Genomic DNA, 22,522 nt, shown 5'->3' on the forward strand with positions numbered 1-22,522 from the left:
CAGCAGTTGTGTTTTGTATTAGCTTCGTGTGTAGCTTTACATTTAGGTCGCCTGCAGGGCTGCCCTTTTCAGGCCATTCGATTCCATTGTTTCTGTTATTGTTTTGGCATTCTACACTTATGGCTCATAATTAGTTATTTATATTCTTTCCCTGGCAGACTATCATATGTTTTATGACATTTTTTATCAGAATCAGAAGTCATTTATTGCCACATATGTTACAAATAGAGGTATTTGAGTTGATGCATTGGTGCAGTATCAGAATAAAATAAAATAATAATGTAAGATTATGACCTTTTTATGGCATAGGCTTACTAAACTATTACATTGTTGTGACATTTTATTGATGTATTATGACATTTCTCATATTTTTCATTCATTATTCACTTTTTCGGCATTACTATACCATGACATTTTAGTGAACATTTTGGTGTGTCATACTGTTAATTTCCATGGCATACCAGCGTGTAAAAATGATGTGATTATGATTTTTCCATTGTACATTTTCTTAAAGTCAGGTATACAGTTACATTTTTAACTGATATTTTAAGATAACATTTCAATGTGATAATATGGACATTTTTTATAGTTTGTTATTATAGTATAGTTAACTATTATATATTGACATATGATACTGTGATATTTTTTAAGACCTACATATCACATCTTTTAGGGAATACTATGTTTTTTTGCATGCTATTCTATGACAATTGCTAACTGTATATTATATTATCTTTGTTAAAATATGTAATTTAACATTTTTAAAGCTATTTATTATATTCCATATTGTGGAATATTGTAGCCATTTCATTGCATACTTGATATTAATAGCATACTTTCATTTCTTGATGAGTTTTTTGCAATATACTATACCATGACTCACATAAGTGTTTTATGGTATGCTGTATGATAATTATTGCTTTTAAACACTGTTACGTCCCCTGACGTGACTCCGCCCCCTCCTGAGAAGAGGGCGTAATCAACTCTGAGGTGATTCACCTGGAGTAGCGCCACCTGAGAGACGTTAGGTAATTAGTGGGATCAAATAAAGACTCCCTGACCCTGTGTGCTTCTCCTCGTGGTCTCTTCCTGAGAACAAGCAGATCTTCTGTGTATGGTGTCTGAGTGCAGACTACCATTTTGTGGGAAGCACGTAAGGGTTCTCTGCCATTTCTGTTTCTATGTTTTCTCCTGTTTTGTGGATAGACAGGGAGGTCAGTAATGTTTTTCCTTTTCATACGGTAGGCCAGAAAGACTATTGTTTTGGCCTTGGAGACCCTGATGCATTTTCCTTCTGTTTCAGTTGTTGACTTTTGTGTTGAGTTGTTGAAAAAAATAAATTATATTTATTGTTGTTAAAACCTTGCTCATGCCTTGTTTATCTCCATTTGTGTGTTTCGCCTGTACGCCCCTAGGCACGATAGGCAGGCCGTAGCAGACACAATGTCATTTTTCATTACATATATATAATATGGGAATAGCACTGTGACACATTTTCCTGACTTTTCAAGTTTTACATTTTTATTGACTTTTTATTTCCAATTTATACTACACATACGGGTCATTTTTGGTCAGACATTTTGGTTTGCACATTCATGTCAGAGTACCTACTAATGTAGTACTATGCTGACTAGGTAAAGAGTTCCCATTCAAGTGATGCTCATGCCAAGAGTCGCCCAGATCTTGTCATCTAATTCCGGCAGGGTTCCTTTTAGTTACTCTTTAGAAATGACAGTAATTAACACGCTTTTTAATATTTTATAAACATCAACAAATCATTTTAACATCAAGTTAAGACGTAAGATTGATAATGTTCCCTCAAACGTGTGTAAAAACCCAATGACATGCAGAGCTGAAGTACAAGGACCATGGAGCATACAGGGCTAATGAGACAGGAAGTATAAAGTAACGAAGGAAGGAAGCCATTTCTCTCAAAGCTGAGAGAGGATGCATTCCATTGCAAATTGTCAACTTGGGATTCTCACACTATACATGGCTATCTGATAAAAGTTTTTTTTTGACGTCAGAAATCAACATCATAGACTTTCGGAGTAATAGGGAAATGAGTTTTCTTTGTTGAGGCTAATGCTGAGTGGGTCCTTCTGTGATGTTGATCCCAATCAAACCTCAGCCATCACTCCAAACATCCCCCCTGGATGCCACTGTTTTACAGCCTCACATGCAACGGCATAATGTCAACACATAGATTTATCTCCCCCTTGCAAAACTAAACACTGTGTGCACTCTCTGCTCACAGAAAAACGTCAGATTCAGCATGAACACCACAGATTCCCTTTGATGTAGTTGGTGCGATGTGATTTGGTTATACCAGGACACCTGAGGCTGCCTCTCTTACATTATCCAGTCATCTTACACTACTGACAGCGGGGGACGAAAAGAAAGAGGTTAATAAACTCAAATAAGAAATTGTATGTAGACTCTCCAATACAAAATGGCAAAACTATACTTTCACAAACCTTGTGGTTGTCTGCTTTTTTAGCTCTAAAACCAAAACTGCTAAAAACAGATAAGACGACCAACACAAGTGAGACGGACACTTCAGCAGTGAAGTGATAGGAATTACATTTTCAAGACACTTACTCAAAACATTCAAAATGGGAGAATATAGAATTCCTGTCTGAATTTGTTTCTCCAGCAATGTTTAGTGTAGGAAGTCCGAGATGTGCTACCACCCACATATAAACACCCCTACAGGGTTGACAGAGGACATTCAAAGCCAGTGCTGAAAAGTACCTAACTATATCTACTGAAGTATCGCCCCGAAGTACATTTTTGATGAGTTCTGTAAACTTTACTTGAGTGCATGTCTCTTTTAATATCGACCTCAATTCATTTAGAGGCACCACACTTTTTTACCCCTCTATCTTAAAAACAGTCTATTTTTACATTTAGACTTTTAGACAAGAACAGTTCATAGCCCAAAGAGGCAAATGAGTAGTTGTAATTATATTTTCATTCTGTTTATGCACTCCACAATGCACTGTACTATGCACTGCACAAGGATGGAGCTGATTTAATTAAATTGAATGAAATGTCAGTGGGGAAAAAGGAAAATACTGGCATGTTCATACATCAAAATCATGCATTACTTGGTTTGAATAGAATGCTAAATATGTGTCATCCAATCAGTTGGAATTGGAATTGTGTTTGAGATCTGAATATGCAAATAATAATCCCCCTCCCCCTTTGTTTTTATATATATTTTTTTCCACCCAAATAGCTTCTTCTAAAATGAATAAAACTTATAAGAACTTACATGACCAAACCTCCGCTCGGTGGCCTGTTAGCACGGCTCCACTCCAGGTGACCCCTCCAAGAGGTTGTAAGTGGTGCAGATGTTTGTCAGATTCTGCTTCCTGCTTTTGTGAAGATTACAGCAGTTGGACATTAAGGACCCTTTCTCTAACTACTCTCCCACTTAACCGTGGCATATTTCTCCACACAAAACTACCGTTGCAGCTGTGGATTGTTAGGGGGGTGGGTATAAATAAACAAGCAAATTGTGGGATATAGTCACAGCTCTCAGGAAATATCCATTACCATGGTTGCTGATAGAGGCCTTGCTTCTGTTTTTGTCAGGTCCTATGCCCAGCTGTTGTGTAATATGTTGTTTTTGCAGTTTCCCTAAAATTGGAAAATGTCTCAAACACTGAGGCTGTGTTATAAATGTTTTCAATGTATGCCCATGTACAACCATTGTTGCCCTTGTTAGCAAAGCCGTTTCGAAGGCAAAGATATTAAGGAGGCAACAAGCAGCATCAGTGGACAGGTAAGCATGCGGATGAAGTTTGGAGATGAATAAATGCAAACCAAACCGACTGATAAGAAAAAGTGTTGCCATTGAAAGGGCTGTTACTGAACCTATAACAGGTTAAGGCAACAACACACATGTTCACAGGTTGCATTAGGTCATGGTTCTATCTGGACACAGGCCCTGCCTCCTGCCATGGCCCTGCTGACCCGTGCTGTCACTATTATTAGTCACATTACTGATGGTGGTTCTCTCTAATGGTGGTTAATCCTGATGGTGGTCAGTAATTGGGAACATCTAGTGTGTTGTGAGTGTATGTGGAGTGTGAAGGGAGCCACTGGTGGAAAAGGGATATCAGAATCAGTCAGTGGGGGACCCAGTTAATGAACCCGACTGCCGACAGGAAGAAACCGTGAAAATCGCAAGTTACAAATTTGCCTCAGAGGGCTTTACAGTCTGTACACATGCAACATCCTCTGTCCCGAAACCCTCACATCGGCACAGGAAAAACATGAAAAAAATATGAAAAAACCCTTCAATGGGGGAAAAAGGGAAGAAACCTTAGGGAGAACGTCAGAGGAGGGATCCCTCTCCCGGGATGGACAGACTGCAATGGATGTCATGTGTACAGAATCAACAATGTAAAAGATGTACAATACATTCAATTTCTCTAACAGAAATGATACAAGTAATTGCAAGTAACAGAACAAGTGTAAGGCAGGACCACTGCAGGGACAACCCTCATCAGATAGAACCACCATCCACAGAGGCTTCTGTGGGGAGGGAGAGCAGAAAGATGTTGGTTTATGATGACAGTAATATGAATCATATTTAAAGTAATGATGATGGCAGCAGCAGGTGTCAGCAGAACCATGCCAGGAGTCAGAACCAGGGTCCGCACGAAACTACGATCCACGGAGACCTGCTAGGCGAGAAAGCACAAAGAACTCCCGGAAAGAAGCTTAATTAGTGATGCACATTAATAAAACATGGATGATTGTGGAAGGAGAGAGTGAGAGAGGGGCTCTGTGTGTCCTAAGAAGTCCCCCGGCAGTCTAAGCCTAGAGCAGCTTAACTAAGGGCTGGTCCAGGCTAACCTGAGCCAGCCCTAACTATAAGCAATATCAAAGAGGAACGTTTTAAGCTTTATCTTAAATGAGCTGACTGAGTCTGCCCCCCAGACTGAAAGTGGAAGCTGGTTCCACAAAAGAGGAGCTTGATAACTGAAGGCTCTGGCCCCCATCCTACTTTTTAAAACACTAGGAACAACAACTAGCCCAGCATCTATGGAGCGCAGATGCCTTGTAGGGCAATACAGTGTAACAAGCTCTTTAAGAGTTTTGAACTGGATGTGGGCCGACAGTGGTAACCATTGAAGAGAGCGGAAGAGTGGTGTAATGTGGGAGAATATAGGAAGGCTAAAGACCAGTCGGCAACTGTGGTTGAGTGGGGAGCATGGCCATCCGCCAATCAGAGGGTTAGCTCTTCAATCCCAAGCCTGGCTAACCCGCATGTCGATGTGTCCTTGGGAAAGACACTTAACCCAACATTGCACCTGTAGCTGTGACTACAGTGTGTGAATGTTTGTGAATGATGAAATAACGATCTGGTGGTCAAGGAGGTTATTACGGTGGAGATAGGAGGAGAGTTGGTTAAAGACAGCACATTCAAGTGTTTTGGACAAAATGGGAAGAAGAGAGACCGGTCTGTAGTTGTTTTCTTCAGAAGGATTGAGGGTGGGTTTCTTCAGGAGTGGGTTAACTCTTGCCTCCTTCAGAGAGTTGGGAAAACAGACAGATAACAGAGCATTGTTAATGAGACAGGTGAGGAACGGAAGAAGGTCAGGAGCGGTATTGTAGAATATGGAATGGAGTCAAGAGGACAGGTGGTCAGACGGGCAGAGGGTACTAAGGTAAGAACTTTGTTAGGAGACAAGGGGTGAAAGAGGAAAGCGAGGGCGATAGAGGTGAAGTCGGCGGGACACAAGTAGTAAGAGAAGGGTTTGAGAAGGAGGAGCGTGTGTCAGCTATTTTTGGGGTAAACTAGTTGACAGAGTCTCCCGTAAGAAGGGTGGAGGGAGGAGGAGTCCTGGGGGGTTCAAGGAGGTTGGAGAAGATAGAAAAGAGTTTTGGGGGTTTATAAAATGAAGACTCAATTCTAGATTGGTTGAAAGAGCTTTTGTCAGCAGAGCTAGAAGCAGAAAAAGAGAGACTGAAACACAAGTAGGTCGTCCGGTTGTTTATATTTAGAGTATAATGATTAGTTCTGCTGTATTTATTTAATTTATGTACATTTATATATACAAACTGAATGTTATTTACATCTTAATGTTAGTGTCACGTTCGCAGCTGAGGCAGGATGTAGTGAGGACTCAGGCGCAGAGTTTCTAATCCAAGTGCTCTTTATTTCACAACCAAGACAAGACGTGCTCCAACGACGACTGACGTATAGACAATGACGCGACCGGGGACAACAGGCACACAGGGCTTAAATACACAAGGGAGGTGCAGGTGATTGGACACAGGTGGAGACAATCACGCAATCACAAGACAAGGCAGGAAGTGAAGTTAACCCAGGACCACAAGAGACATGAAACTTCAAACTAAAACAGGAAGCGAAGCCAAACCGTGACAGAACCCCCCCCTTAAGGACCGGATTCCAGACGGTCCTAAAGGAGGGTGGAACCTAGAAAAACAGACAAGGGAGGGAGGGCGGGGAACCCAACAACCCCCGGCCGCCCAGGGGACCCCAAGGGTCGGCGGCACGGGGTTGGGTCCCTCCGGCCGGGATGCCACGGCGCCCAGACTTCAGGGTCTCGGGGGGCCGGCCGCTACGGCGACCGGGCTTCAGGGTCTCGGGGGGCCGGCCGCTACGGCGACCGGGTTTCAGGGTCTCGGGGGGCCGGCCGCTACGGCGACCGGGCTTCAGGGTCTCGGGGGGCCGGCCACTACGGCGACCGGGCTTCAGGGTCTCGGGGGGCCGGCCGCTACGGCGACCGGGCTTCAGGGTCTCGGGGGGCCGGCCACTACGGCGACCGGGCTTCAGGGTCTCGGGGGGCGCCGGGCGGTGCGGCTCCGGCGTCGTCGTGGCGGGGGGCGCCGGGCGGTGCGGCTCCGGCGTCGTCGTGGCGGGGGGCGCCGGGCGGTGCGGCTCCGGCGTCGTCGTGGCGGGGGGCACCGACCTGTGCGGCTCCGGCGTCGTCGTGGCGGGGGGCGCCGAGCTGTGCGGCTCCGGCGTCGTCGTGGCGAGGATCACCGGGCTGAGCCCTGACCCCAATCCCCCTCCAAGGACCGGATTCCAGACGGTCCCCAGAGGGTGGGAAGGGGGGGTCATGGTCAGGCGCCGCGGGGCCGGGACCGGGGGCGTGGTTCTCGGGGCAGGAACGGGCGCTGACGGGGTTCTCGGGGCAGGGACGGGCGCTGACGGGGTTCTCGGGGCAGGAACGGGCGTTGACGGGCGTCTCGGCGCAGGAACGGGCGCTGACGGGCGTCTCGGCGCAGGAACGGGCGCTGACGGGCGTCTCGGCGCAGGAACGGGCGCTGACGGGCGTCTCGGCGCAGGAACGGGCGCTGACGGGCGTCTCGGCGCAGGAACGGGCGCTGACAGGCGTCTGAGTCCTCCTGGGGTCGCGTCATTCTGTCACGTTCGCAGCTGAGGCAGGATGTAGTGAGGACTCAGGCGCAGTTTCTAATCCAAGTGCTCTTTATTTCACAACCAAGACAAGACGTGCTCCAACGACGACTGACGTATAGACAATGACACGACAAGGGACAACAGGCACACAGGGCTTAAATACACGAGGGAGGTGCAGGTGATTGGACACAGGTGGAGACAATCACGCAATCACAAGACAAGGCAGGAAGTGAAGTTAACCCAGGACCACAAGAGACATGAAACTTCAAACTAAAACAGGAAGCGAAGCCAAACCGTGACAGTTAGCTAGATCATTTAGCTTTAAGTAGGCAACAGAGCCCACTGAAATTAATTAGAATCTGTGGTAATACCATGACAAAATATAGAAAAGTCCAAAGGGGGTGAATACTTGAGGCACTGTGTATGTACAATATATAAGTTTCCTTGTGAACATAGGCCGACCTGCATACATCCAAGCATAATTATTAACTACTGTTCTTATTGCCACATCTTCGCGACAAAAATAGAATCAAACTTAACTTAAACTTAAATGATAAGAACATTAAATGCCAAATTTGATGATGGCTATTCTACAAATCAAACTATGTACACCCAGTATAACTGGCTTTATGGGACACATGCCATAAACTGATTACGGGTGAAGTGTAGGTGTAAATTGAGAAGAAGAATTCTGAATAGAAAGAAGCCAAATAGGATAAAGTTTAATAAAATCACTACAAATTCAATATTGAGGGACAGATTTTAAAATATGGATGTTAAATAACATAATAATTTAAATACATTAAGGTCACGGTTTTAACTATACCCTAAGATACACCAAAAGTTATCATGGTAATATCAAACAGAGCTTTAAACAAAAGTGTGCTACTCCAGAATAAAGCAAATACAAAACAAATCTGTTTTCTCTCAGAACATTTCCCCCAAAACACAAACTGAGCCAGCCGGCTGGTGGGGCTGTTTACCAAGTTCTTTTCTTTGCATCTATAAAAACACGTCTGTAAATCCAGCACAAATAATGCAACCCCAATGACTAGCTATGAACTAAAGAGTCACTAATGCAGACAGAAAATATTTTTTCATGAAACGACTATCCCAATTAATTCTTTCTGTTCCATTTTGTGATGTCTTTGGTAAAGTGAATAAATTATTTAATGAATGAGACAAGTTATTATTAAAAATCTTTGCATTGTTCTCCTACAACTCTACTTCTATATTTTCAATTGGTTGTGTTAACATTGTTCGCAAAGTAACTCATTTACAACATTTATTTCATACAAAAAAATACCCAACAGGGAAACAAACATGATCACATAGATGATCAGACAGATCAGATAATCAGTCCAGCGCTTCAGATCAGTGTTCAGCCAAAACGACCACGACCCAACCCGAGGCGTATTACTTATTACTGCTTTTTAAAGCATTAGTGAATTATTTACCAAGCATTAATAAAGCCTACTTGGTAAAGTTTAAAAGCAATGTGCTCACTTAGGAATGAGGAATTTAAATTTGTACAAACGGAAAACCTCAAAAACTAATACTTATGGCCTTGACTTCTAGTCTGTGAGCTCTAGCTGTATCATTTCTTGATACAGAGCCGCCTCACGAGGGCATGCATTTATAGTGTTCAACAAACCGTCAGCTCAGTATAATTCAGTGTTGCTAACCCCCATCTGAATAAAATAAAAATAAAAATCTAATCTAATCATTCAAATATCACAAGTATACTCAAACGGAGATGTGAAGGATATTAAGAGTATTGCCACCACAGGTAAACATGGACGTGGTTGAGCCGGAGCCACGGTTGAGCTAACGCTGCTAACAGCGCTGACTGCGCTGACAGTGTGGACCTGAGGGGGGTAACGGAGGGTCGGGGTCACACACCGCAATGTCGCCATTGCACAGCCTGTCTATAAGAAGTGGACATAGTCGGCCTGACATCACCCAGCGGTTTGTGGAGGGTGTTCCATCTCTATTAGGGCTGTTGTGATGAACAGAAGGAAAAAGGAGGAAAAAACTCAAGTCCTCCAACTTGCATGCAGCACCAGCCGCATTATAGACTTATTATCATGTTTACATGTTTACATAGCAAAGCTTATGTGTGTGTTGATGCTCTAATATTGTATGTAGATTCTTGGAGGAACATTATGGCCAAAGCTTTTGATCCATTGGTACAATCGTGTGCTTTGTGACTGTTACAACTGTCCTGAGTTACAATAATCCAAAACACAAAGTATACAAACACAAAGAAATGTATCATGTTTAACAGCATGGTTCCAATGACAACCGTCGCATAGTCTTTGGTGACATCCAGATGTGTGGCTTTCTGCCGCTGCAGCTGTTTAAGCTGCGGAGAAATTGGATCTGATGGAGTCCTCTCGTAACTGACGGTGCTTTCCATTGTCACACTCTTCACTGTGCGTGCGACGCACAATGGTTATCTTGTAGTTTTTTCTGCAGAGAAGAAAATTATAGGTTTTCAATTTTTTTTTTACCGCAAAGCTTTTCATAAAATCCTACTGACCAACATCAATAAGAGTCAAGGAGGGATTGGATAAAACATCCTTGGCAGTTATTTGATGACAACTTGGGTTGTCCATTGCATTTTGCCAAGTGAAATCCGAATAATCAGTTTAAATTATATTGTTTGATGAAAATGTGTCATTTTCTGACTTTTGTCGTTTGCAGCGCCGGAATGCAATCTCAGGGCATGCCCAGTCACAGCTACAGGGTTTGTTGAAAGAAAAAAAACAGTATAGATAGCCAATTCACAAAATCAAGTCCGAAATTGTTATTTTAGAGGAATTTTAAAATGAATTGTTTTTATTCATTTAAAAACTACAGTGGCCCTATAGTGCATAACACAGCAACCAAAGCACAATGGCAAAAGCAAATACTTCCATTTGTCTGTGAAATAAACATTAACCCCAGAGCAGCAATGTGCAGCATGAGAGTACATCCACTCCATGGCGAGGAGTCAATGTCCAATACGAACCGTCTTCCAATTTGAGTCCCACCCAATACCATCATCTCTGCTCAATTGCTGTTGTGCTTTGTGAATTGTGTTTTCTCTGTTTTGCCATTGTGTTTTCCACCTTCTCTAAGACCCGAACACAACAATATTAGCAGACATATAAATCTAACCCTTTGTTACCTGAAAAAGAAGAAAGCTATAAGCAATGCAGTTCCCAGAACAGCTCCCACTATGACTCCAGTCAAAGCGGATACTCCTAGTCCACCTGAGTGGAAGAGCAGATGTTGGTAAAAGTCATACATACTGTAGATAAACATAGCGAGTCACCTTCCACAGGTTTCCCAGTACTAAGGTGTTCATTTACATGATTTTTCTGCTAGCTCTGAGTGTGGTAGATGTCTTCCTCTCAGGGTGAAATGGTCTTTGTTGAAGGCAGGAAGTAGCTGAAAAGTTCCATTTGCACCGAAGTAGTTGGCCACCACCTGTGAGTGAGTACACCAAATGATCATCTGGTTGAATTCCTATGAGCAAATTTACCTTTTTCCTGTTAGGGATGGTGTCAAAGTGTTGTAATTTTGCCTTTCTCACCTCATAGGTTCCTGCTTCAACATTCGTCATTGCCATCAAAGAGAAATCTCCATTTCTATCTCCATTGGCATCCATAGACACCTGGCCAGCAATCCCTGTCGACCCCAGAGGAAACGATGACAACATTGCTTACATCAAAATCCCAAGACAATGCCGTATTTCATTCATATAACAATTCCTTAAGAAACGTTTTCTACAATCTTTATAGAGCTGCACATCCACACCAACAACTAGTTTATTTAAAATAGTTAATATTGCTCAATACCTCCAAGCTCACAACCATATTTTATTAATGAAATTCCAACCCCACATTTAAAAATGCCCAAATAAACTATGAAAAAATATTTGAAAGCTCGGTGGACCCAAGTCAATATGCAATAATCCTAAAAACAAACAATCTGTCTGATAATCTGGAATCGTAGCACAACTGCTGCTTGTTAGACTAAACACAAACAGCCCCCAGAACCAGAATTACAGCAACCTGTCAATCACAAGGTGACCCTATCGCACACCATATCATGACCTTTGTTTATTGTGTGATAAACAAAGTGAGATATAGGGTGGCAGTTCTGTCAACATTATCAACACATCCTTTGGGAAACGGATAACACCTGTTTTACCTTCAAAAGTTCTGTTCCACATGCGTGAGATGATCTCGGTTCCGTTCTTCTTACTGAATCCATTCTTCATGGCCTCATGCAAGGCAATGGCATACAGCAACATGGCATCATGGAATCCCTCAACAAACATGTTGACCTGAAATGCAACGTTCAGCTCGGTTGTAATAGTCACAATGGATCCGTAAGATTAGGAACTAATAACATGAATACAGTCCCTGGGCCTCTCAGAAATAGAACAGACATACGTACACTTCCGCAGTCTTTGCAGTCATGATACCCGGGTTTCTCGATGGACTTTTTCATTTCCATGGAGAAGTTTTCAAACTCGGGCTTGACCGTCCTGAGCAGTGTCAAAGTGTTCAATGAAGCATAGGCTTGCCTTGCTTCGTTGTCATATTCATCCCCTCTCTTCCACGAACCATTGCCTAGTGTTTTGATTGTAAGAGACACAACAGGGAGCTAAGTAGCCAGCTACCGTACAGTGCAGTCTTTCTTTTTGTATTTTGTGGCACAAACAATTTGATTTTATAATACCCATATTTGCATATGCTAGTTATCATTGGCTCTGGAACTTTGCCCTTGAGTAATGATATATATGTTATTTGAAAAACCCCATTTGAACAAATTAGCAGATCATCTGTCATTGTACACGTATATATACTGTGGATAAATATGAAGAATGTATTCACTGAAAACCAAAGATTCACAATAAGCTTTCCAAGTATGTGATGTTGACTTTACCATAAAAAGAGGCGTTGAAGAGTTCAACATTAAAGAACATGTAATTGGGGTTGGTCAGCCGTCGTCTGTGTGCAGCCAGCATGATCTCTCGTATTCGGTCCGCTCCCATGCACATGATCACCACTGCAAAACGGCACATACACACACAAATGCAGTTATAGTGGAGTCATCAGTTTGCATGAATTCCATATGAAAATGAAAAGCTTTAGTAACATATTTATTGAATCCATTACAAAATCAAATTTAAAAAAAAATAATTAACACTTATCTTCGGTTAATTAATCATTAATCGTTGGGGGGAGTTGGCACACTTTAAGGGGAATGAATCCTCATTAAGTAAGCAATAAGCAGAAACAGTGGATAAGGAATCTAACAGAATAAACCCAATCTACTCAGTTTAACAAATGTAATTCCAAATATTCAATTCAGATCTAATTGGCAGAATATAGAATAATTAACCATGTATTTGCTTTGACATTGTGACCTAATACAACCATTATAAAGTTGATGTTTGGCCTCTAGGAGTAGAGGTCACATAAAAATGTGCTTTTATACATTTTGCAATGTCTAAAATAAATTAAAGTAATAAATATTCAGTTCAAGATACATTTTAAAGAGTGAACACATGAAAAATGAAATATTTCTTTTTTGTACAGAACCGTTTTTAATCGAGCCATTAAAAAAGTCATGAATATTTTGAACTAAAAAATCTGGGAAATGTGTCTTAAAAAAAATCATTATTTCAAATACTAAAAACTAATTGAAAAGACATTTTTTATGCTTTCCATGTGAAAGAATTGTGACTACACCGTGTGAATGATATGAATGTCACATGGTGTGTGAACAATGAGGACATGTACATGATTAATACCTCTCCAATATAAGTAGGTTTCATTGACCATTGACTACCAACCTTCCAAGCAAAGACACCTGGAGGTTAATATGGAAGAGCACTTATTGAACAGTGCTGCTACCTCTCCTGGAGGGGCCAGTTTGTCGCATGTGCCAAGAAGTGAAGGTTGTAACCGTTTGTAACCGTTTGTATCAGTCATCTTTGCAACAGAGCAACTTGTTAGGAATGCCAACCACGACCCCTGCATGCGAGGCACAAGTCCTCGGTTAGTCCATGCATCCTACCATCCATCCATCTTCAACCGCTTATCCGTGGTCGGGTCGCGGGGGCAACAGCTCCAGCGGGGGACCCCAAACTTCCCTTTCCCGGCCTCATCTACTAGCTCTGACTGGGGGATCCCAAGGCGTTCCCAGGCCTGTGCAGATATAATCTCTCCACCTGGTCCTGGGTCTTCCCCGGGGCCTCTTCCCAGCTCGACATGCCTGGAACACCTCACTAGTAAGGTGCCCAGGGGGCATTCTTATCAGATGCCCAAACCACCTCAACTGGCTCCTTTCAACGCAAAGGAGCAGCGGCTCTACTCCGAGCTCCTCACGAATGGCTGAGCTTCTCACCCTATCTCTAAAGGAGACCCCAGCCACTCTCCTGAGGAAACCCATTTCAGCCGCTACCCGTGACCTAGATTTTCTTTCATGACCATAGGTGAGGGTAGGAACGAAAATTGACCGGTAGTTCAAGAGCTTTGCCTTTCCGGCTCAGCTCTCTATTCGTCACAACAGTGCGGTAAAGCGAGTGCAATACTGCCCCCTCTGCTCCAATTCTCTGGCCAACTCACACTCCATCTTCCCCTCACTCGGGAACAAGACCCCAAGGTACTTGAACTCCTTCACTTGGGGTAAGGACACATTTCCTACTCAGAGTAGGCAATCCATCGGTTTCTTACTGAAAACCATGGCCTCAGATTTTACAGGTGCTAATCCTCATCCCAAACACTTCACACTCGGGTGTGAACAGTCCCGGTCAACAGGGTCCCATCCTTACTGAACACAGCTTGGATGGTTCCCCGTTTTCCCGTTCTGAGGTGCCGGAGGGTCTTTGGTGCCGACCGAAAGTCCTTCTCCATAGTTACCCCGAACTCCTCCAACACTTGCTGCTTTGGGTTTACCGGGTCCGTCCCGAGTCTTTCCCCATCCTCTGACCCAGCTCACCACCAGATGGTGATCAGTTGACAGCTCTGTCGCTCTCTTTACCTGAGTGTCCAGAACATGTGGTCTCAGATCAGACGATACGATTATAAAATCGTACACTTATGAACATCCTTACGTTTGAACATGGTGTTTGTTAAGGACAATCCGTAACTGGCACAGAAGTCCAATAACAAACGACCACTCGGGTTCAGATCAGGGAGACCATCCCTCCCAATCACGCTTCTCCAGTTATCTCCATCGTCGCCCACGTCCGCATTGAGGTCTCCCTGTAAGACTTTGGCGTTCCTTACTGGAGCCCCATCCAGGACTCCATTCAGGGCTTCCAAAAAGGCAGAATAGTCCAAGCTGCTGTTTGGTGCAGAGTTTCCACCCCACCACCCGAAGGCGTAGGGAGGCCCTATTTTAGGGAGACCCTTTTGTCCACTGGGGTAAACTCCAATGTAGCAGCACTCAGCCGGGGAATTGTGAGTATACCCACACCCCTGGTGCCTCACGGCATGGGCTAATCCAGAGTAGAATAGAGTCCATCCCCTATCCAGGAGTGTGGTTCCAGAGCCGAGGCTGTGCGTAGAGGTTAGTCCGTTACCGCTTACACACGTTCAACCACGAGAGGTGGCTACCGTCCAGAACTACTTTCCTAAACTATTATGCATAAAATCCAGAACAGAAAGCTGAATGGAGTCAGCGATTGGATGCAGTCGCAGCACCAACAGCCTCGAATTCTTCTCTCAAAGTATTTCGCCCTGTGCCTCCGAAAGGCTCTCTCAGAAAGAGGCGGTGCTGCCAAGTGTGTCCCCAGTGAAAATCCAGCGACCTGAAGCTTTTTCTCAGCTCAGTTTGTTTTGAAAACTCCACATTTTCAAATCATCCAAATTGCAAAGAAGGCTGGAAAAAAAACTTCCCTGGGTTGATATAGACTTTTCCTTTGGTGATTAAAAGTAAATAAACCGACAAACAAGGCCCACATTTGAAAAAGCCCAGCTTCCCGCGTTAATAAGGAAGATTCAGAGTCCTGCTGGAACATTCCTCACAACTCTGTCACTTGAGGGTGAACACACCTCCTGAAATATCCCTTGAGTCAGTGCTGCCAGCACTATAGCACCCTTTAATTGCACTGGGCTGCACACACACTACTGACCCTTGTGCGTTCTCGGCAGGCCATTCCTACGCTCGCAGCCAGCAATATTTCAAACTTCTTGATTTTTCCTTTTTTGCGCTGGGGCACCGATGCTTATTACAAATGAACTCAGGAATGGGGCAGCACATGGTGCCTGCAGTGTATTGGGAGCAGGGCCCCAGTGCTGGTCTGTGAAATTTGTGGAGCCAGAGCAAATGCAGATGAGGGAGGCTGGTGTGGACACGTGTTGTCGGACGCGTGTCAGAGAGGGGACCGGGATGGAGAAGAGAAAGTACGCCACTCTGCTGCTGGAACAGCTCAGTCCTCTCAGAGCCTTCACACGTTGGTGGCGGTGCAGAGACAGACACGAGGACCAGTTCTCTCCAAACACAAAGGCTCCATACGGACTCAGACACACTGCAATTAATATTACTCAATCTTTGAAAATAATATTTAATGCTTATATGTATTTTGATGCTGAATTTATGAAACTTGCTTTTCTGCTCAGTGTGCATGTGGTGTCCTGAATAAAAACACCAAATGAATGGAAACTTTTCTTTGCCTACTTGCTGTTTGTTGTGTTTTGGTATCACTGATTGTATGAAAGTGGATGCTGTTGGTTGTGTTGACTCAATCACATCCAGTCCTCTCCTTGCCTCTAAGGGGTTCCCCACTGTGACACCAGACTGTTATGGCAGCATGAATATACAGCAGCCCTGATGTCAATATATGGCTCCACAAGTCTGCTTTTTATGCTGAATTCTTCACATACTAAAAACTTGGCAATGACGCACCGTTTCACTTACAGTATGAGGTCTGGTTAAAGGTGCCATAAACCTCTGAAACCCAACCATTGATTTTACTCACGTAGATGTTCTCCTCCTTTATGCTGTAGAAAGTTTGGATTTTTGAACTTCTTCGAAAGAGTTGTTAGCGTTTCAAAATAGAATCACTTTAGTTTGAATAAAGTCCAGACTACTCGACATTGGGGATTCAATGATATCAAAAGATGCTTAAATATAATACATTATTTCTTTGCATCAACACAAAACAGTTTGATCCAGAACAATAAACTGCAAATTAATTTGACCAGTAAAATTAGTCGATCCACGTTTCCTTTAATATGCAACAATCATTTCAAAACTGTTTGAAAGTCCCCCTCTTGTATTCCGTGAGACTCAGCGTATTTTCAAACAACTCCAACGCAAATCCATCGGCATCAATATTAACACCTCAAATAAGACACAAACACAGAATTGCTATCCGTGTCCCGTACAAACACGAGTTATACCTCTATAAACCCAAACCATCAACTTTCTCTGTTGGAAGAAAGAGAGAAAAGATACGCTTCCTTTGCACACTATGACGAGCGGAAACTAACCAGCTGAAGAGCTACGCAAAACCATTTTCTGAAATCTGCTTTAAAAAACTTTTCAACAACAAATACCAGTTTCCGATCCCCGGACTCGGTCCTATAGCATCATGTTCTCGTCCACGTGTAACGCAATTATACATGCACAGCCCCCGGCGCTGCCTTCGCCAGACCTGTTGGACACAATCTGAAGATTTATTACAGCTTGGGTCAGCCCTTTATGGTTTTGGCTATCAGTCATAGAGGTTATGAGGTTATGATAACCTTGTAAAAGTTAATTACTGAGATTATGTGGGACACACACAGCTCGGCAAAAAAGTTTTCTCTGGTTATCTAAACCCTTTCACTTGGAGGTGAAAACAAAGACGTGTGAAAGTGAGAACACATTCAACATTAAAGGTTTGCTACAAGAAAACTATGCACATAACTCCACAGGTCAGAATGTAAGTAGGTTGAAGTTAACGCAGGATGTGAGTCTAAATAAGTGAACAGTTGTTTACAACCGACAGCGCGAGGAGTCATTTCACCATTGGCCTTGTCGGCCCACCCACACGTAAATGACAACGACACAAGAACCCGTCGACTGCTCCATTCTCTGTCTTCTTCCAGGTTAATTAAATGTCTCAGGCAGCTCTCGCTCGGGCCGCTGATGGGAGTGTGCCCACCTGCATTGTACTTATATTTTATTTTACAAGATTACATTTGAACACATCCCACTTGCTCTCCATGTGATACTCATTACTAGATCAATGGAGCCTACATTGACGGATGTCAGGGATAGCCTCCCGGAACAGTAACACCTAAGATTAATCTGTGGCTGGACAATATGGAGCAAATAATCAGAATCTGGTCATTTTTGACTAAAAAAACATACACAATGTATATCTGTATATATTGTATTTTCTTTGAGAGTGGGCTGTATGTTAAGTGGTCAGTCAAAGCCACATGTGAGAAGTCACAGGCTTTTCTATTAAAACCCATCACGTTATACAACACAGTTGAGAGAAATAAATGAGGACACTTTAATTTAACAAATGCACGATCATACTTGATATGGAAATGTGTGCTGCGGCGGCGCTGTCCTGGGTGCTGAAACGCAGGGGATCAATAGACTCCTCATGTATCAATGGTACACGAACACACAACAAAGAAAAACAAAGGTAGTCCCCTGAAGAACTGACATGAATTATTATTGTTGTGCCAAATGACCAAAATAGTTCAAATACTAAACTTAAAAACAATGAATGCAATTATGATACTGATATAAAAAACTTTTCCCCCCGCACTATAGGAAGGTGTGGGGAGGTGACCCTTTTGTCCGCCGGAGTAAACTCCAATACAACAGCACATTTTCACTCCTGTAACTTTGTCTATAGGTTTTAGGGGGAGAAGAAGAAGTCTTGGAGTCTGTGCCATGTGATCATTTAGGGCCGGAACCAAGGAACACTGAAAGAAGCCTGAAAGTATTTTGATTGTAAAAACAACAAATTTAAGGACCAAAAAGACGCATGTAAAGGTCCGGGTTTAACCCCCAAACTGTGACCAGGGTACCCCTTTGTGCCAAAGCGGAATCACTCCCCTGCAGACTTTGCGAACAGACGCATGTGCATAAGGAAGAACTGACAAACAGTAATCATAATGCCTCCACAAAGCTTTAAAAGCAACCCATGTGTGCAGGTTGTTACGGCTTCCAATGGCTTCCACTGAACAGTCATGGACAATTGAGACTATGCACAATGTCTGGGTGCCTGTTGAAGGATACTGCCAGTGGCAGGCTCAGGACATCACTTTGGCAGGCACATTATGCTCATGCACATGTTTCCGTGTTTGTGTGAACGCAGGTTCTTCCTGAGGCCGGTGGCTCATGTAGATCGTGTTCTGGGCACGTAAGCATGACAGCATGATTGACTCCAGTGAGCAGCGTAGTCACATCTAATCTAAAGCGCTGCAGCACTGCAGTCAGTGTGCCTCGAACTACAGGCAAAGCTGGCCACATAATTGTGACTATAAAACCTTCAGATTATGTCCGATAGTTAGTGATTATTTACACATCCCCTCTAACGGGATCCGATTCGGATGAGAAGCTGTCCAATCGTTGCAGAAATCCTTCACGTCCCTCAGTTGAGCACCTGCCGTGCCAGGAATACTAATTCCCCGCCATCAGGTGCACTTTGTGGCTCGGCAGCATTTAACATGTCAAACAGATGCAAATTTATACAGCAGCCACTTATGTGATGTAGCGAGGAACCGTCATGACCACAGGATTGTGGCCAATATGGTATGCTCTTTCTAAGTTTAGCTTTTCATACAGAAAAGCAGTCCCGCTCCTGCTATTTAATTTTGTTAGGTAGTTAAATATATTCAATACTGATTCTCTATTTATGGTCAAAGGATATTTTGTTGCCTTGGTTCTCACCTTTTTCCCTAAAATGAATACACCAATGTGTTGGACCATATTAGGCACGACTAACCAATGTGGCTTCAGTCTGTGGAATGGATGTGCGATGATATCGGCATGTCGGTATGAGCAGATTAAAAAATCTAAAAACGAAGGGTAGAAATTTACATTTTCCTTGAATTTCATTCTCACTAGTGGCCATCAGAAGTCTGAAAGTGTGAGTAACGCTTCTCTGTTTGAGTGAACACAGCTTCACTCAGCTCTTCTACTCTTACTGGGGTTAAGTCACTGCAGATAGAAACACTACAAAAATGTGCACTTACTGTAACTGTCATCTTTACTGAAAGCAGCCAGTTATATGATTTCATTTAGAAAGTTCAGGTTTTTCATTTGGACTGAAACACGTAGCCACTTGTTGAACGACCGAATCCAGAAAATATGAAGGAAAACGCAGTTCAACACGATTTCCTCCAGAAACGTCCTCTGATAACACATTAAGCTTAAAAGAAGACTTTGAAGTAAGACTTTGTCTGACAAAACTATGTGAGTATTATGCATCCAGCCCGTATGTCCTGTGCCAAAAGCTCCCACATATGTATTGCTTAATATTTACTTTGCAGTCTTAATGGATGGGATTACTACTTTCATTCTTTTCTATTCTCTCTGTGCATCTTATTCCGTTTGACAGGCGAACAATTATTACGACTTGACAAATAGAAATTTCTAACCCCACACTTTAGTGATTTTTGAATTTGGCATCATTTCTGTCCAGGGACTTGGACAAGAGACTTTGACGCAACAAGAAATGAGAAGACATCTACTTGATTTGTGAACTTGTGATGTGTTTCCAAACCGCTACATTCATAAACATAAAACGAAGAGTCTCCTTTTAAGGGCCAGCAGAAACTTCACTTATTTATTGTATTACAAGCTGTTACCGTTCACAAATATGCTCAAAACTATGGTTTCATTTTGCTGACCAAAAAATTATTTTGTATGTTTCTTATACTGTCAACAGCCACAAAAACATTCTATTTTCTCCATGTTTTTAGGAATCAAATGTTATATGTATATATCAGACTATAAATGATTCATGGGAATATATACATAACTAATACACATCATTATGATGAAATGGCATTTTTCTGTGAATTTAGGACAGCAAAAAGAAATAAATGAATGAAATATGCACTAGCCTGAAAGGGGACGTGTTTACAGGTTACTCCATCTCACTTTTCTCACCAACCTTCTGACCTATTTGACCGCTCAGACAGCACCAGTACCTTCGGTGTCCACGATGTCCTGGAGGAGCTCATCGGTGTCCAGGCGCCCCCCCTGTTGAAACGAGTAGGTCTTGATGCTGAAGTCGGCCATCAGGTGGTAGACCCCCTCCAGCGTAAAGTAGCAGTTCCGCTCCCTCTTGTCGTCCTCGAACACCAGCAGCGCGCTTCTCCACTTGAAGTGCTCGAACATCGCCGTGAACGTCTCCGCCATCTTCACGTGGGACGGCGCGATGCGCGTCAGGTGGGAGTACTCGCCCTGCTTGTCCCCGAAGGCGGCGGCCAGGGCACCTGCCGAGATCACCGGGATGTCCCAGCGGGACGCCAGCCTCACCACCGCCGCCGCCTCGTACTCGCACACCGGCCCCAGGATCAGGTCCGGCTTGCGCGCGCACGACCTCTCCACCAGCGCGAACACGGCGTCGTTCACGCCGTCCGAGTCCTGGAAGTCGAGGTTGAAGCGGAACCCGGAGTACTGTCCCCCGGCCGCCCGCAGCCGCTGCTGCGCGTAAAGGATCGCGGGCGCGACCCGCGTGTGCGAGAACGGGTACGAGTTGTTCTGCGGCAGGAAGACCAACACCTCCACGTCCTCGGTGAGCAGCGTCCCCACCGGGCTCAGGAGCGTCAACAAGTACACGCACAGTGCGCTGCAATGTGGCATGGTGCGACTCTCCGAGTCCACAACCCCCTCCCCTCCCCTCCTACCCGCAAAACACTCTCGCCCCCCTCCCACACTTGAATAAATTGTTTTCTTTTGCCCAAGTTGTGTGCGCGTGCAGCTGCAAACAGAGCGCGCCCTCGTGAATCAATGGCTGTGGACTGATGGCGAGTTAGTGAGTTCGTCTCTTAAGAGACGCGCATGTGCGTGTTTGATTCTGCATTGAATGAATGAATGAATATGAATGTGTGGATGTGATATCTCTCTGCAGCTGGTCCCGCGGGCTCGGAGGTCCTTCCAGCTCCGCCAGCAGCCACCGCGCGCGCTGCCGGGCTGCGCTCCGGAGTATTTACAGCGTCTTTTTTTCCCAAATGGCTTCTACGTCATCGCGGCGCTCGCCCGCCTCCTTCTTAAAGCGACACGCGCCGCCGCTTCCCGCCGAGCCACAACGGCCGGAACAATACAGCATACACAACTTTTCCTGGGTGTTTTTACCCGCAGCTGTTATTTATTTTCTTTTTATTAAGTTTTATATGACCCATGGTAGCAAAATGGGGGGTGCTAGTGGTCGGCGTCCGGGCTTGCACAATGAGCAGCGCACAACTTTCCCGCGAGTTTTTCCCGCGCCAGTGACTTAGGAGTCTGTGATTGGAAATCGGCCGGGACAAATCAAAATTGCCCACAATTCGGGATCTCCCGGGTAATACGGCACGGTTGGCAACCCGATCGGGTTGCTGCGAATACGAAGACAGAGCGAATCTAAATTTGTCTCTAGTTTTTATGCAAACACAGCTGTTGATGTCTTTGACAAATAGACCTTTTTCACATTAACCGGATATGCGAAATCAATGTCGAAGTAGACTTCCTGTCACATCTCTCTGAGAAAGTCTTCATAACTTCCCTCACAGATTTACATACAATTACATTTGCTGATGACGTTGCAAGACTGGTGGAGGAAAACTCAGTCACAAAAAAAAAACTAAATAAATAAATGTTACACATTTTTCCATGAGGAATTTGTCCAAGTTTACTTTAGTGGGAGCGATGAGGCTAACTGTTAGCTACTGAACTGTTAACTAGAATGACAAATCGTTAGTGTTTTCATTTACACATAATGTATGTAGAGTATAGACGATATAGAATACCTTACTAAAGCATTATGGTCTGCTTTTTATTAAGCATTGTGGTATCACCACCCCGTCAGCCGTTTGTCGATCGGACCGTCAGTGCCACCCCCCCCTCTCCACGTATCTGGCCCGAACCTGAAATGTGTTTGACACCCCTGGGCGA

The 22,522-nt window shown here is 43.9% G+C and overlaps 1 protein-coding gene across 1 annotated transcript; it reads right to left on the reverse strand.

The window, feature by feature from the left end:
• Positions 1 to 8,111: 8,111 nt before the first annotated feature.
• npr3 (natriuretic peptide receptor 3) lies at positions 8,112 to 21,597 on the reverse strand. The gene is made up of 8 exons (XM_037483465.2): positions 20,578 to 21,597; positions 12,347 to 12,469; positions 11,855 to 12,030; positions 11,606 to 11,741; positions 10,986 to 11,080; positions 10,762 to 10,879; positions 10,578 to 10,662; positions 8,112 to 9,877 (listed from the first exon to the last, which is right to left on the reverse strand). The coding sequence occupies exons 1-8, from the start codon at positions 21,233 to 21,235 to the stop codon at positions 9,766 to 9,768; spliced, it is 1,503 nt and encodes a 500-aa protein (XP_037339362.1). The 5' UTR covers positions 21,236 to 21,597; the 3' UTR covers positions 8,112 to 9,765.
• Between the last annotated feature and the right edge of the window lie 925 nt (positions 21,598 to 22,522).

The sequence above is a fragment of the Pungitius pungitius genome, chromosome 5, assembly GCF_949316345.1.
Source record: "Pungitius pungitius chromosome 5, fPunPun2.1, whole genome shotgun sequence".
Lineage (NCBI taxonomy): Eukaryota > Metazoa > Chordata > Actinopteri > Perciformes > Gasterosteidae > Pungitius > Pungitius pungitius.